This window comes from Aphis gossypii, chromosome 1 (assembly GCF_020184175.1).
Source record: "Aphis gossypii isolate Hap1 chromosome 1, ASM2018417v2, whole genome shotgun sequence".
NCBI classification, from domain to species: Eukaryota; Metazoa; Arthropoda; class Insecta; order Hemiptera; family Aphididae; genus Aphis; species Aphis gossypii.
In genome coordinates, this window is record NC_065530.1 from 71,610,405 (window position 1) to 71,627,820 (window position 17,416).

Consider the following 17,416-nt stretch of genomic DNA (forward strand, 5'->3'; position numbering starts at 1 on the left):
CATGTACTGCGGCTCGACCATGGAGTGTCTGTACGCGGCGGCGTGCGGCGCGCTCGCCCGGCGGTTCGCGTCCGTCAACCGCCGGACCGGCGAGCTGGCCCGCGAACTCGGCGCCGCCGGCCGGTGCAGCCGCGCCGCCCGCCGCGACCACCGGCGGGCCGCCGACCGGCTGGCCGGGCTGTCGGCCGAACACTGCCGTCTGGTCAGGCTCGTCCGGCTGTTCAACGACGAGTACGGCGTGCCGATATTCCTGACCACGACCAACCTGCTCATGACTCAGATATACGCCCTGAACGACGTCGTCTCGGTGATCGTCGGCAGCGACACGTTCGAAGCCTCGTACGAACGTCACGAGTACATGGTCGACGTGTTCACGTGGACGTTCGCGTGGTTCCGGCTCTGGTGGATATGCTACCGGGCCGACGATCTCGTGACAAGGGTGAGCGTATCATCATAATAATATGGTTTATTACGCGATAACGGCTGCAGGTAGGTATAGGTGACGTATAGGTCGTGCCCGTCGTCGATGGGATGTACAGATTTTTACGTTTTGAGTTCGCGAGGCCGACGAGCGTCCGGTCGTTTACCTTTACCGCGACTACTGCCGCGGCAGCAGTCGTCCGAGCTGGCGACGACGATCGGATCGAGTCCTGAGGATGACCGCGAGGTCCGTCCGAATGGCAAAAAATATTCGTTGACATTTGAAAACAATAATAACAATCGATTTTAATATTTTCTTCCTAACCGCGTGTTTGGTAAATTTTTGATTACATGTACGAGCATCAACGATTATATGTTTATTTATGATTTAACATAGGTACAAATAGGGGGGGGGCTTTTGGGGCTAAGCCCCCAAACATTTTTTACAGAAATTGATGAATTATTTAGATTAAATTTTCAACAATCTTATTCTTTTGTGATTGATTATTAGAAAGTAGATACGTTATAACTTGTATTTAAACAATTGGTATTTATAAATTATGAATTTCATCTGACAAGTAGTTTTTTTAAACTATTTTGTTTTCGTTTGTGCTATACTTGTGTACAGGATACTTTTGATATCGATCGTTCCAACTTAAAAAGTAAAATGTATGTTCTAAAAATACGACGAAAGAAGTTAATTTTGAAAGTATCAAAAAACATCTGAAGGAAGAAATATTTCTTAATTTATTTAAAATTATGGAAGTGGAAATCGCATTACCTGTGAGCTCGGCTACATGTGCAAGGTATTTTATATCTAAAAAAAGGATCAACACATATGTCCGAGCTAACAAACTCAGGACCGATTTACTAACTTAAAAATATTGAATATCGAAAAAAGATATTATAGTAGATACTGAAATAATATACAACACAATTGCTAAATCCAACAGAAGAATACATCTTTAAAAGTGTGTTAAGTAAATTTTTTTTAAATAAAAATTTATTCTATAATATTATATTATTTTATAGTTACTTGTTGCACTAGCCATACTTACCTATAGTATTAATAAAACCATAGTTTTCCTAAAAGTTATGTGGTGTATAATGTATATTATATATTATAAATATAATTTTGACAACTATTAGATGAAAAAAAATACGTATATATTATATACCTGTTTGAAAAAATGTTAAGTAAATTTTATTATTAATTGTAATTAAATACGCAGTATACGGTATATCTATATGTTGTATTAAACATTATTTAGGTGTTAATTACTTCCATAAATACCCTTATTCAGTAGCTAAGGCTTCAGCCCTCCCAAAAAAAAAAATCTCAAACGCTATTTGCGCTGATGTTTATAAATAATGAAAAATCAACCATTTTATTTTTAAAACTCTCGTCATAAATTATAATTAATTTATCGATTTTTTAACCGACTACCTAAATTTTTTTTTTTTTTAGTTTTCTTTTTGATATTCACACGTAAGTCCGCGATGTAGTGTTGTTTTAAATCTAAAACGTATTGTATAATAGCTGTTGAAATTTAATCTGAATAAAAGGACCCTAGCTGTGTTTTTCCCATTAGGTCCGTGTTTTTACGTCACTGGTCACAATACATTGTATTGTATTATTTGTATATTATTCTACTATACTACTTTACCTACTAATTATAGTGTATTATACTTCTATTACCAAAGTGAAGGTAAGAATATTGTCTTGGGATTCTTAGGTTTTTATTGGTATTTTAATTTTAAAATTGTAGTGTTTTACATAGTCAACTTACTTTAAAATCAAATTACCTATACCAATAAAAACCCTACGAGATACTTAGGATAACAATTTTAAATATTATTTAAATTTGATGATTGGTCAAAACACTCTAATATTAAAGCTAACACAAAATTCTCCTGCTTAACTCAAATTTGCTTTGATACGCGTTTTTAATACGAGGAAAGAACATGCGCATCTCGGGTGTTCTAGTGTTGCGAAATCACACTTATTCATTATTGTACGTTTTAACTTTTTACAACGCATTATAGTTTATAATACAATGAGTTATTAATTACAGTTCAAAATATTCTTTTTTTTTAGGTACACTTAACAGCAAAAATAATGCTTGAAAATGATATAAACTCATTCCCAGAAAATATAAGAAAAATGGTAAGAAATATTTGTTTTATTGGTCAAATTATTATGAGTTTATTGCTAGTTACTAGTTATGTATTTTTAAACAATCTAATATCATTAATAATGTACCTAGGCTCTAGATTTTTTAGATCAATTGCTTCATCGTCACGTGAGGATTACGGCATGGGGGTTCTTTGATGTAAATAAGGAATTACTGTTCGTGGTAAACATCAATAAAAATAGAATTTTATTTCAGCGCATGTAAGTTAACCTACCAAATTAAAATTACTTATTTTGCAGGTGTTGGGATATCAATTTGGTTTGTGTTTGATATGTACTCAATTTACGACTTCGGGATTACAACTAGTTAATAATTTTACAATTTATCAAAATTCCACAACTTCTATGGAAAAACATTCATAAAACCTTTGAAAACTACAACTACTATAAGTTATATTTTTCAGTAGTTATTAACCATATATACTATTTTATCGTAAAGATTTTAACTATAAACGATAAAATGAATATTATTAATTTATATTCGATACCTATCTAAGCATTTTTATATTTAAACCTTATAAATTATATTATAATCTACTACATCAATATATCACGACTTTGCAATACAAATCGTTAATAAACGACACTGTGTTTAGCGTTGTACAATTAATAGTACCTACAACTTTATACAATAATTAATATTATTCCTAAGTTGTACCGTGTATCTAAACCTCAAACAAGTCATCTTAATCACTAAATTATCTATGATTGATCACACAATATGAATCCAATATGAATCTACATTTATATTATTGATAAAAGAATAAAAATCTGAAAACTTAAATGTGGAACATTTCCAAAATCTATAAAGCCAACAGTAAAATAGTCTTTCCTTTCTTTAGGTACAATTTTGGAGAATAGAACATTAAAAAATAAAGTTAAATTAATTTGATAATTAAACAAGAAAAAAGTAAATATTTTACCATTTTAAATTAAACCAAGTATTACTTACTATTGTTTTTATCATATAGTAATTTAGACATATAAAAATACCCATCACTCTTGATGTCTTACTGCCCATTAACATGATGCAATTCGTTTTTTTATTTTACAAAAAGTATAAAAGATGTTTTTTAAAATGCATTATATATCTAACCATGCTTAATATGAAATTATAAATATATTCTTTTTAAGCTTTAAAAGCATTTCTAAATTCAAATTAAATCACAGGTTTTCCAAATATTTGACAAATAATCAGAATATTTAAATAATATGTAATATTCAACGAAAATATGACAAAATAGCAAATTTTATCTAATTTTATTAATTATTAATTTACTTAAATTAATACGTGGGCATTAGATAAAAAATAGTTTTTAATTAATAGTCATCAAAAAGTTAGAATCAAAAATATAAGCTAATACATAAATACATAATTGATAAAATAAATTAATGTGAATATAAACGCGCCTAATAGGTCTTAATATACAGTCTATTCTGAGGGAGCGAGTATGTTTTGTACTGTAATCAATTAATATTTACATAGGCAGAATTATTGAAAATTGTGAATTAACGATCTAAATTATATCCTGGAAACAAAAACAACAGAGTTTTAGCTAATTTCATATTCACATTCATGGAATAACTCTTTCCTAATTCTGCTCTACACGACGGACATTGAAACACATTAGCATTGAATGATCTTCTAAGACATCCCTGAAAAACATTAGCAATAATTATTATTAATTAATATTTGTAATAATAAACAATTAAAACCAAAAAAACATCTCAAAAAAATAAGTAAATATAAATATATTTTTACTTACTTTACAAATATTATGAGAACATTCAGTTGTAATTGGTTCGAAGACAATTTCTTGACAACATATACAAGAAAACACTTCTTCAACTCTATCTAAAAATGCCTAAGAATTTAACCCAAACAGAAAAAATATTAGTAATTTGAAAAATATTTTATAAAATTACAACATAGTACATACTTTTTTGCCTTTTTCTAAAAATTCTTTACAGTCTTTCCAATATTTTTGGTTGGCAATGTCAGCTGTAATAAGTTTTTCTGCTTCTTTTTCAAGTTTATACAGAATTTTTGATTTTTTTTTAGAGCAATCAGTGACTTCTTCTTCCAAACACTGCTCATTATCCTCAATGTCAGCGTCCTGTAGTGTTCTTTTTTTTTTAGATCCAGGTAATTTTGATTTTATGTCTTGGTTAGCAACAGTTGGTATATAATTTTCAGGATACTAAAAATCAAGTAATATTATTTAGCATATTTATTATTTACACTATTTTGCAATATTATCTATAATAGTTTTTAACTCACAATGATTTTAAGACCTAATTTCGCTATACGCTTTTTGCCTTGTGTTGTCCAAGGAGCTGGCGTGGGATCATCACGCTTTAGAACAAAACGCCATACAGTGAATCCTGATATTCCAGTTTCAGGATAATACTTTATTACTTTATAAATACCATCATACCTATAAAATTAATAATTGTACAATTTTAACCTTTATAAAATTAATACTATTCAAATTCTTATTAGCAATAATAAAAAAAAAATCAAGTAGAAAATCAATACATCATGGAAAATTCGAAAAAGAAGAAAAAGTACTAAAGAAATGAATATTATTGAACTTATAACCATTAAATTGAATGTGTTTTTCCTGGTTGTTTATTATATTAAGCAAATTATCAATACATTGTCTATCAGTTGCATTCTAGTTTATTCATAGAACTATAAACCAAATTAATTTATAATTTTTCTTTTATGATTGAAACTATAATTTAATTTATAGCATAAATTAATACATTTTATAAGTCAAATTGAAATTACAAACCGATTTCCCAACTCTGGTGCATATTTTGAATGCTTACAAAGTTTATAATTTCGAACGACTCTAACTGGTTTTCCTTTCTTCCAATCCACAGCTGTTGCTCCTTTTTCACTATCTATTTTTGCATTGCAATTGAGTGCTAAAGCTCTAAAATATAAAATTTGGAAATATTATCAAGAAAATGTGAGTATGAAGATATATAAAGAGAATGTATACCTATTATAACGTGTCAATTCTTGGTCACAACTCTGCAGAGCAGTACGTTTGTTTCCTGATAAATCACGTCCACCAGAACCAGTATACAAGAACTCATCGCCATTGTCAACATCATCCTCATAACCTCCACTCAACACAATGCTAAACGCACCTTGATTGTCTCTACCGTGTATTCCTCCAACAGGAGGACGGTGAATGCCAGCTTCAGATACCTAAAAGTAAAATATTTATTAAAACATTAGAAAAGATTACAAAATGGTTTTTTTTCACTTACTTGTACACGAAATAACCATGTAGTCCCAACCTCAACACCAGGAATGGGGCCAAAATGGTTTGATGGCACAATATTACACTTTTTGGTTCTCCCAACACATGCCATACCCTTACCCCAGTCTCTTTTAGATGTTGACATAGATTCTGGTGTCTTTTTCTTTGAAGCTTTTAATTTTTCACCAGCTTTGACAATTTCATTCTCATCATTTTTACATGACGGACAATACCTTGAACATTTAACGGCACATCAAAACACTTAACATGATAAAAAATAAATATAAATTAATTAAAAAATCGACTAACCAATCATCACGTGGCATCTCTTTTAAGGGTGGCGTAAGGCATTCCATATGGTAAGGATGATTACATTCATCACACATTAACTGTTTATCTTCATCTTCTTTACCACCACAAATGCGACACCCACATTCCTTACATGATTTGTCTGAGTTGTCTTTGCACTTAATACAATACAAAGCAGCCGCTCCTTTTCAAGAGAAAAATATAAATTTAATATTTTTTCTTTAATTATATTTTACTTTTAATTACTCATAACAACAGGTTCAGTTTGCATAATTTTATCATCTTCTGGTGTCCGCTCCGAAAGTAATTGATAGGGTTTTATTCTATAGATATCATCGAGAAACATCAATTGACAATTTTTTAACACTACATTATCTATCCCAACAGATACATCTCCAATAACATTACGGCCTCTTCTATTAGTTTTTTTTTCTTTTACCAGAACATCATACCAATAACCGCGTTCTTGAGGATAATCAACATTATAATTCATGAGAACTCTATCATTTACTTTTAAATTTTCAAAAGGCAAAATATCAAAAGCATGAGGCCGTATTTCTTGCAATTGAACTTCGATGGGAGGTTCTTCGGGACATCTAAATAAATATTTATGATAATCATAGTAAATAGAGAAAATTGTAACAACAAATATAAAATATTTACCCTAAGATCTCTGCAACATAAATTAGCCCATCATTTTCCACTGGACTTTTAGGATCATTTGGTTTATTTACTACACAGCTATCTTTTTTTATCTTGATTAATTTACTAATAAACCATGATCCATACGTATAATCTTTTACATCAACATAATCACCAACTTTAAAATATTTACTTTCCTCAGAATCATCCTAGAAAAAAATAATAATATAATACTTGTAAAGTTAAGGTGACTATAAAATGTTTACTTCATTTGATATTGAGCTAGTGGTAGAAGAACAGCTAGGAGTAGGCACATCTTTTTTTGAACTTATTGTGTCTTTTGATTTTTTTGGAGAGTCTATTTTAGTAGCAGCTGCCCTAACCATTAATTGAATAACATCATTTACATTAACGCCATAATCAAATAGCCTATATTGGTCTTCCAGCTGAAACATAAACATCACAATAATTGTTGAGAACTAATACAATTAAAGTAATTCAAGGCATAAATATGTAAATAGGTTGTATCACATATTATCTATAAAAGCAAATAGAAAAATTTTTTAACAAGTACCTATATTGCTTGAATAATACACAAGCCTTAGGCCCGTTTTACATGGCACGTTTTTAGTTTACATTAATTTAATTCATACACGGCACACCGACGGTGGCGCGTTTTGTTCACCGATATGGCGCGTATGAACTAACCTTAAACTAAATACAAGTCAACTATAATGAGTGTTTAAGAAAACCATTCATTAAGTAGGTAATAAGTATTAATTTATTAAACATCTGTGATGTACTATAATAAAGAATTATATATTATATATATTATAAGTTATAAACCTACATTATGTAAACTTTTATGAAGTTATGACTCACCTCCTTAGATTATATCAAATTATTAGATTAATTTTTTTATTGTTAGATGATATTATTATTTTTAAATTATCAATTTACAATTTTATGAATACAAATATATTTTGATAAAGCATAATATTGAATGTAGTAAATTTACTGCTGTTTTAGGATCACAATATAATTTTCATAATAGATAAGTAATGTGTATATATTTCATTTGTATGGTTATTTATTATACATTAATGTTATGACATACTAACAACATGAGATAATAACGAGAAAAATTAAATAAAACCTATACTCATTGCGATAAGAGAATATTATAATAATCTTTATTGTTAGAAGAGTTTGGCCTTCGTTAAACTAAATAATCAAGTGTATACAGAGTAATTCAATGATTGAGTTACAAACTTAATACCTTATTCAATACATAGATTTTGAACAAATAAAATTTGGATTCTATAATTTAAATTAAGTTAATTCAAAACAATGAACAGTCGTCAATAATGACATAAACTTAATGTATAATCAAGAAATCATATTTATTTTAAATTCTATACTAATTTACACTTATAGTACTTTAAGTTGTATATACTGAACCTACATCAAAACTGTTTATGCATATTTCTAAATGTTCACAAAAATGTAAAGTTATATATTGCACTAATGACTGTCTAGATACACAATGTTGCTAACACCTACATATTGATAATTCAAATAAAATGGTTAGTAAGCAAAAAATAAAAACATAAAAAAGCGATGTCAGACATCATTAATACATATTATTAATATGCGCATGCCATTGCCATAAAAATCCATATTAATGACATGCGCTCAACAGGTTGAAATTAAACTATTTCTGAATCTGAACACATCAGAAATTTGAACCAGAAGCAATATATTCAAACAATTAGTCATTCTTACTTGTTTGCCAGCAAAAAACAATCTTTGATTTTCTGGCTTAATGTTGAATTTTTCCTCAACAAGTTTTTTAAATTCTTTGAGCACTGTTGTCCTGGACGTGGGTATTGTGACCGACACGCCAGTGTCCATCATTCTTACTTGCACATACATGACTGCAGCAATTGACTATTGCTATCAGCGCTATTCAAAAATGTATCTTAAGTTACTCGTTATTGTCACTTCAATGGCAGAGGTACTATCCTGAAAATAGTGATCGGTTAGACTTTAAAATCACACGAGTGGCAGTTTTTGGATATAGCTAGGGATACATGGCTGGTACAGAGTTCACCTATCTTTTCAAACAAGTGAGCTACATTTGAAATTTTAAGTCCCTGGTGATGAACATCCAGGAGAATTAAGATCTTTAAAAGAGATATTGTTTTAACAAAAAAAAAACAAAGACAAAAACAAAAAAAAAAATGTTAAGCTCCAAAGAATAATTATTTATTGTTTCTTCATAATAATAATAATTATTACATATTTTTTAGTGTCAGAATTTATCAAACTTTAGTTGATAACTAGATCACTGATGAAGATTAACTCAATTGGTTCCTATTTGAAAAAAGTATTTTATTATGTCGAGCCCAATTGGTTTCCATTTGTGTTCAGGTCAAATAGTTACGATTTTAAATTTATTTTTAACTAATAATTGGTACTAAATATAAATTAGATAGCATAAAATAAAAATGTACCTACATTTTAGAGTAACAATACATTGTTGGAGGTTTAGTAAACTATCGCTGATACCCCAATCGATTAAGTCAACAATTGCTACATACATACTTATACCGCTACATGGGCATATTGTATATATCCTTATGTATGTATGACAATAAAGTTAGTAAACATTGTAAACCAATTCGGCATATGGGATTGGGACTCGGAAACCAATTCGGTACCAGCCTTATAATGTTACACTTACCTAGGTACAAGTATTTTTTTTTTACTGCACAAATAAAAAAAAAAATTTAATGAATAACGACATGAGTAAATCATTTAAATGGATTAGTAAGTATAATAATAAATCTTCATTTGGAAATTAAATTATACCCAACCAAATTATTTTCTAAAGAATTTTCCGTTCATAAATTGTAAGTAGGTACAATTTTTTTATGAAAATTTGTTCATATTAGGAACAAATACCTATAGTGAATTTTTGTTTAACATTAATATAGGTAGTATATTATATACCTACTAGCATTGATTATCAATGCTACAAGTAATATACTTCTCCTACTCTGATATTATGTTGTAGGTGTACTCATAAAAGCTCAAATAAAAGTAAATAGTAAATACCATTATGCACACACATTCTTCAATTATAAGTAAATTTATACTAATAAAAAACAAATATGAATTTAAATATTTGTTATTGTTTTGAAAAATGTTTAGCCCCTCCTCCAATAATCAAAATAAAATTAGGGATACGATCGACGAGTTATTCCCTTTTACCTGTTTTCACGAAATCCAGTTGAACATTATCGTTCTTCGTCAGGACACAATCAATATACGAAATGTGAAATGTAAGCGGTAGACGGTAGTGCGGTAGACACAGTGAACAGGGACGAAAATGGCGAACTGGCGGCTGACAAAGGGCAGCTCTGGCGCCGGTGAGGCAGTGAATCACAGAATAAAACAATCAAAATTATAACACAAAACGATTTTGGCGGGACGGCGAGAGTTGAACATAGTAATCCGCGCCAAAATGGTAAACCTGGTAAACTGACAACACGAGTACGACTATTACGACTACAACTGATTATAACATCGTTATTGTATGCAGCCTGCTGTACACGTTATGACACGAAACGACTTCAGCCGACGACTACAACGGACTTTTTAAATTACGTTCGCAATTGGCCAATAGCGAGTCTGATAAGTGATAACCTGTGAATTGTGATGAATGAAATGTCAAGTGATAGGACGTAGTACGTACTAGCCAGTCAAATTTTTTTTTAAACTTTTTTTTATTATTTATAAAATGTTGACCTAAATGCTTAGATTATGTTATTATATAATATACAACTGTATAAATATTATAGGTGCAATAGTTACAAATTCTTAAGCTATGACAAAAGTATCTAATATTCAAATTATACATTTAGCTAGATAGCTTAATTCTATAATACTCTATATTAGATAGTATGTAATAAGTATATCCATATCACATATTATAGTATATAATATTAAAGTAGTGTGATATCCTAGAACAATATATTATAATATGTACCTATGTCCTACACAATATTTTATAATTATTGAAAAATAATACCACACTTTTGCTGTTTGGGTTTTGATGAAAATATTGCATTTATATGCTATTATTAATACCTTTTTAATTACTATAATACTATATAATACAACACAAACAAATAATACTAGTTTTTGTATCTAAATTATTGAAATAAGTTATGGTAGGGTTTTAAGGCACTTAAAATTGCATAAATATGCACTAAAAACATGCAAAAAAAAGAAATCTTACAGTAGAAATTGACAAAAGAGTCCAAACAAAATAAGCAGATAATAAAAATTAAAACCAAATAACTAATTCGAAATCATCGTAATAGAACATTATATCTATAATCTATATAGGTAATATAATCGATGTACCTAATTGTACAGCGTTGTATCAGCGTAATCAGCCTATTAATCTATACACTTGCAATTTACTAGTTAATTCGATTGACAAAAATCTAAAACCACGTTTTGGTAAAATATCAATTCATAAAATACGACCGATTTTGATTCAAAAAACAGATAAAAAGCAAAAAAGTCCAAAAAAGCACTAAAAATTAAAAAATCACAGAATATGAAAAAAAAAATTTGAGTTCTCCGTATCACAAAACACATTTTAACTTACTCTGCTACTTTGTGGGCATCTCATAAAAAATATGCAAATGCTATAAAATCCCAACCCTGGAAATAACCATTATGATTTACGACGCATCACTCAACACTGTAGTTGAGTAATTTTATTTATAATTAAGTAGTAATGGTAGAAAATTACCAATCCCAATCTGATGATTCCTCTAATAGTCTAATCACACACTAATAATAGCGCCACTTGTCAAACTTTTAAAAAAAATAAAATAGTTTTTTGAAAATTACTAGAAAAATTAAAAAAAAAAAAAGCATAATTATTTTGATTATATATTATATATATATATAGTTATAACTAATAATTTAAATTAAACTAGTTGTTAATTTTTAATCGATACCATTTTACCACAAAAGTGAATAATAGGTTCATAATAAGTTCATGATATTAACTATTAGGTATTACAATAGAACGCGGTTAACTCGAACTCGCTGATACCTTGAACCTTTTCCCAGGACCCTGAATTTTTCTATTTAAACAATGCAAAAAAATCACGTTTAACTCAAATATTTTAGTGAATAACTCAGTTTCAATTTTTTAATTGTATATTTTTAAAATTATATATAGGTATATAAATAATAAATTCACATGCACATCGCACTTGTTATAATTTATAATAAATACATAGTAGGTACTATTTTAAATAATTTACATATTTTGAAATTTCATTTTTTTTTCGGATCACTCAAATCCAACAAGTGTAGAAAATGAACATAATACAAACATATTATAGTAAATTACATGTATCTACATTAACATTAATTACAACAAAATATCAAAAATTGTTTTAGGAGTAATATAGTTATATTACACATGATATTTTAATGCCATAAAAATGTAAACGCCAAACACTCAAAAAATTCAATTTGACTGGGTAAGTCTTTTTTATTAGGTATAAGAAAAAAAACTTATAAGGGTTTCTGGTATTTAAATGTCTTATTGACATTTTTTTTTAAAAAAAAAAACTTAAAAAACTGACACTATTTATAAATGTCTAAAAATAGCTCAACAACATGGAAACTTCAAAAAATTATAGTAGGTATAACGTATAAAAATGATTACATTAACATTTAGTGAAATTTTTAAATACCTACCTAATGACTTTAAATAATCATTTGTTTTTAAGGATACACCAATAAAATAAAATACCTTTTTTTAAACACCAATTTTGCATAAAAATTTCCATTTTTCCTTAAATTATTTTTATTTACCTCAATCATAATGTTTTATTTGTATTATATAATATGCAAATTGTTGCCACAATTAGTTAACTGTATGTGTACATTGAAAAAACTATAAAATCCAATTATTATGTGAACAATTTATTTTTATTGTTAAATTTTTGCTACATCATTATGCATAGCACATATTCAACAATATAAAAAATCTAAAGGCAAACTAATATATTTATATAAAGTATACTACTTCATAATTCATTGATTAAATTACATTTTAATTCTATTTTACCTATGCTATACAGTCATAATGGTGTATTGACTATCCACAAATTCCACTTGTGTAAATTATAATTTCATGTACACTGTTGAAGTAACACAACAAATATTTATAATATATTCCCCTATCTTATCTATATACTCAATTGTTTGGCTAATGTTTTAACCACTTTTATTTAACCTTTCAGTACTATTTCCAAACTATAACTTTGGGCAATATTGATTAACCTTCTCAGTTTTAAGAATACTCAGGCTACCAATAAATAATATTATTAAATCCAACTTCTGGTTTCAATAATCTTTTATAGGCTTAAATTTACCCTAAAAAAAGATACCAATAAATAAACCAAGTACAAATTATTTTTGAATATTAAATATTATATTGAATATTTTAGTTATTTTTGAAATACTTAACAATAAAAATTGGTTGATTTGTTTAAGAAATTTATATAGATATTAAACTTGAAATAATACTATTATATTTTTAATGCCAAAAAGGATAATAATGCATTTTCAAATAAAATTTACTTAGAAAATAATATCAATTAAATAAAGTTTAAAGAATTGTTGTACCCATATGAATTTCATATAAAAAAAATTTTAAACCAATAATAGATATACTTTGAGAGGTCAGTGCAATTTTTAATAAAAAAACAAAACAAAAAAAAAATTAAGTAGATTCTTATTCAAAACTCCATTATTTGATCAAAAAGCTGAAAAATAAATATACATTTAGGTTATTGAATTATTAATTGTAATAATTAGAAAATTTACTTTAATTTGTTCATATTACCTATAAGGATATCCATGTGCTTTTGATTTAAATATAGATAAAATAACGCTGAATAAAAATACAACCAATGCTAAACCGCCAACAGTCATTATTTTACGTGTCTTAGAATCCGTTTTCTTTGTATAAGAATCAATCATTATCACAGCTCCAAACACCAATATTGTGTCTATAGAAATATTAAGGAAAATTGTATTTGTTTAAACATAAATTGTCTACTTATTTTAATTTTTATTAATTATTTTTTATGAAATATGTATTTTTACAATTAACTTAATGTAAAAAGATTACAATTATAGTTCCTAAGATTTATGGTGTATAATGTATGCTAAATGCATTAAAGAAAATAATGTGTGTCAATTTAGGCTAATTTGTAGTGACTTCAGTTTAAGGATTTTTGAATAAAAAATATATAATCATTAAATATTTTTATACTAATGCTACCAAAAACTTGTATAATACATTGCATTTTCATTTGATAAAAATTTTAATTTTTGTGGAATTCTTTATTTACATTTTAAATAATATTAATTATTATCCAATTTTTTATTACAAAATTATTTTGTTTCATTGATTTTCATTAATATTTTTTGAAGTTAAGTATAATGGATTGTCATTTTAAGATTATTGTCTTTAGTAGTACCTGATTAAACAACTAGTAAATTTTGCATATTAGCAAATACTATATTATGACACAAAAGATACTATTGAATACAATAGTATAGTGTTAAACAAATTTATATTCAACAAACTATTTGAAGTTTATTTTAAATACAAGGGCTAATCCAAAGAAATTAAAGGATGTTCTAGATTTAAACTGTCCAAGCTAATAAGTAGCCTTGCTGGGTCATTATATTATTGAGTTAAAAAATAGGTTTTTACCCTTTGACTAAGTCCAGGAAATTTTGTTTAACAATAGATTTTTTTATGTATAAGTATTAAGTATATTGTTTTCATTATTCCAAAATATATTATTCACCCCCTATTCACTCTAAAAAATGATTGAATACAGGGATATTTTACTTTTATTGTTAGATTTTTATACTGTAAAAATAAAATACTACCCACTATATTAATAATATACAATTTAAAACTACTAGTTAAAACATTTTTACAGAAAACTAAATTGATTTTGATTTAAAAGTATTTTAATCATAGCAATTTGGAGAATTACTAAAGATTTTGAATTTTTTTGTTTATATTAATGTAATATGGATATTCCTCTTTTTAATCCACACACTATACCATACACAATGATAAAAAGGATACTCAATATAATTATGATGTATGTTTCAACAATGAACTGTCCTTGTGAAGAGTTGTGAATATATGTAATAATGCCTTGTTGATTACGATGCATCAGTGGTGGCCCTCTTATATGATTCCACATTTGTCCAGAAATCATATTTAAACAGAATAGCTACAAAACATAGTTTACTATTTTTTTGATTAATAAAATATTACAAAACACTTACCACAGAAAAAACTCCCCATAAATTTTTATTGAAAAACATTTCCATGTTATTTCGCCTGACATATAAAAATGATGAGCATATTGCAAATAAGACAGATAAAGCCAATGTACTAGAATAATTTGGTGGTCTGAATATTCGTATCTAAAACAAACAATTTAATTCATATAATGATAAATATTATGTAAAATTAAATTAAATAATAAATCTACAAAATATATTATTTAATTTATTAAAAAATGAAATTTAATAAATAAGGACACATTGGATGTTTATCATCCATATAAACGTAGAAATATACTAACTTGTACGTCAGTTCTTTCTTGTATCCATTTTGCAATCATTTCTGATGCAAAACCAACTCTTTGTATGTCCATAGTATCTAAAGGTTTTGGTTTACCCTTTGCTGGAAAATGCATGAACACTGGAGCAGTATTAATTCGCAACTATATCAATACAAATATTGATTAATTAATTGTGAAAAATGAAAAACAATAATATATAGTAATAACCAATTGAAAAATGTCAGATCCTTCATCAAAGTCAACAATTCCAAAGTATAAAGGACTTTCAGTAAGTCTATGAGAATAGCGATATGAATTAGCTACAATTATAAATTCATCACTGGCATGCCTAAAAATATAATAATTGTTTTATTTATGTTTTCAATACATACAAAAATGTAAGGAAAAAATACCCGCATATTGAACATTGTCTATGAGATGCCATTGCTGTGAACATCATTATAACTGAATAGTTTCTTGGTGGTGATTTAACAAATTCCTTAAACTTAGGACCATTAAATTTAACCAAAAATTTCTTTTGGTATAAGTCATTTAGCTGCTGTACTTTTTGATCAAGGCTCTAAAAAACAAAGTTATATAATAATTAATAAAATTTGATAATATTTATTCTTTACTCCAGAGACCTAAAATTAAAGATGAGAGTAGTATAGTTAATATCTAATTTGGAGTCTGAAATTCTCAAATATTATCTAACAGTTATTGTTATTTCAATTCTTAATGGAGAGGTTATAAATGTAACTTACTTATCAATAAATTGGACCAAAAATATAGGAAATCAACAATAAGTGTACTGTTTGTTATTTCTCAATGTGAAATAAGAATATTTAGCAAACCACTGATTAAGAATAGTTATCAGTCAATATAATAACATCATGTATGCTATTTAAAGTTATAAGTTTTTATTAATAAAGAGTAAATACTACATATATTAAATAGAATATTTTTTTCCAATGTAATGAATAGTTTTTTCATTAGGTATACATTATTGATTATTGAAGTTTATTAAACCTTGAGGTCCTATTGTTTGATTATGTTCACCCAATTACTTTAAATAAGCAAAGTATTAATTATAATTTTTTAAGACATTAAAATAATTATTAAATAATACTATTTTGTTGTATGTATTTTGTATAGAATACTAATGTTGTAAATATATTTATTGATAGTGATTGATTCCAACTAACGTTCTTCAGAAACATTTAAACCTATTGCAAATATAATATTTTGTTAAGATCTTACCTTAGGACGCTCTTCCCTGGCGCTTTCGACCAAAGAATTTAAAACAATAAAAGCACAAAGAATGGTTTTTAAATACATTTTTAAAAATTTGAGAATCCGCGTGAATTACAACAAAAAATACATTCTGAATTTCTGACACTGTATAACTAATGTTAATCCAAGAAATTATATATGAAATACAATTTATTGTAAAATAGAATATTTAAAAAAGATGAATATATATAATGTACCTACACCTACGTCCAATGGCCTATAGGGTATAAACAAATATATTAAAATAAAAATGTAATGACGTTGACGTTATGATAAAATTACAGCACAATTTTCTTGCCGGTTTGATAACGTCATGTCATCAAAAAAAGTACTGCCAACTTAAATTTGTTGATAAATTTTATTTGATATCGCCGTAGAGATAATAATGAAACATTTAAAATTAATAATTATATTAATATTAAGCCCTAATTTTTTTTATAACTACCAAGATTTTACATTTATGATCAATTAAAAAAAAAATCACTGCTCAAAACTGAACCTTGATAAATGATTCTAATTTAATCAAGGTTCTCTAAATTTATCTATAGGATATAGCTAATAAATTTGGTATGTATTAA

General features: G+C 27.4%; 3 protein-coding genes across 5 annotated transcripts; 1 reads left to right on the forward strand and 2 right to left on the reverse strand.

The window, feature by feature from the left end:
* The first annotated feature begins 320 nt into the window (after window positions 1-320).
* Window positions 321-3,257, forward strand: LOC126549106 (uncharacterized). The gene is made up of 4 exons (XM_050197543.1): window positions 321-439; window positions 2,519-2,587; window positions 2,688-2,777; window positions 2,855-3,257. The coding sequence occupies exons 1-4, from the start codon at window positions 359-361 to the stop codon at window positions 2,975-2,977; spliced, it is 363 nt and encodes a 120-aa protein (XP_050053500.1). The 5' UTR covers window positions 321-358; the 3' UTR covers window positions 2,978-3,257.
* A 557-nt stretch (window positions 3,258-3,814) lies between these two features.
* Window positions 3,815-10,497, reverse strand: LOC114127174 (E3 ubiquitin-protein ligase UHRF1-like). 3 transcript variants are annotated; one of them, XM_027991339.2, is made up of 13 exons: window positions 10,120-10,497; window positions 8,629-8,868; window positions 7,110-7,289; window positions 6,865-7,052; window positions 6,448-6,797; window positions 6,202-6,385; window positions 5,900-6,125; window positions 5,626-5,837; window positions 5,413-5,556; window positions 4,896-5,052; window positions 4,555-4,815; window positions 4,381-4,479; window positions 3,815-4,270 (listed from the first exon to the last, which is right to left on the reverse strand). In XM_027991339.2, the coding sequence occupies exons 2-13, from the start codon at window positions 8,776-8,778 to the stop codon at window positions 4,124-4,126; spliced, it is 2,298 nt and encodes a 765-aa protein (XP_027847140.1). In that variant the 5' UTR covers window positions 8,779-8,868; window positions 10,120-10,497; the 3' UTR covers window positions 3,815-4,123. The 3 variants fall into 3 exon arrangements, with proteins under 3 accessions (XP_027847140.1, XP_050053486.1, XP_027847142.1); XM_050197529.1 differs by lacking the exons at window positions 8,629-8,868; window positions 10,120-10,497 and adding an exon at window positions 7,726-7,745; XM_027991341.2 differs by lacking the exons at window positions 8,629-8,868; window positions 10,120-10,497 and adding an exon at window positions 7,418-7,572.
* Window positions 10,498-13,664: 3,167 nt separating this feature from the next.
* On the reverse strand, window positions 13,665-17,083 carry LOC114127188 (tumor suppressor candidate 3). Its single transcript, XM_027991360.2, has 8 exons — window positions 16,806-17,083; window positions 15,959-16,125; window positions 15,774-15,894; window positions 15,567-15,707; window positions 15,265-15,405; window positions 15,059-15,209; window positions 13,793-13,958; window positions 13,665-13,712 (listed from the first exon to the last, which is right to left on the reverse strand). The coding sequence occupies exons 1-8, from the start codon at window positions 16,881-16,883 to the stop codon at window positions 13,697-13,699; spliced, it is 981 nt and encodes a 326-aa protein (XP_027847161.1). The 5' UTR covers window positions 16,884-17,083; the 3' UTR covers window positions 13,665-13,696.
* Between the last annotated feature and the right edge of the window lie 333 nt (window positions 17,084-17,416).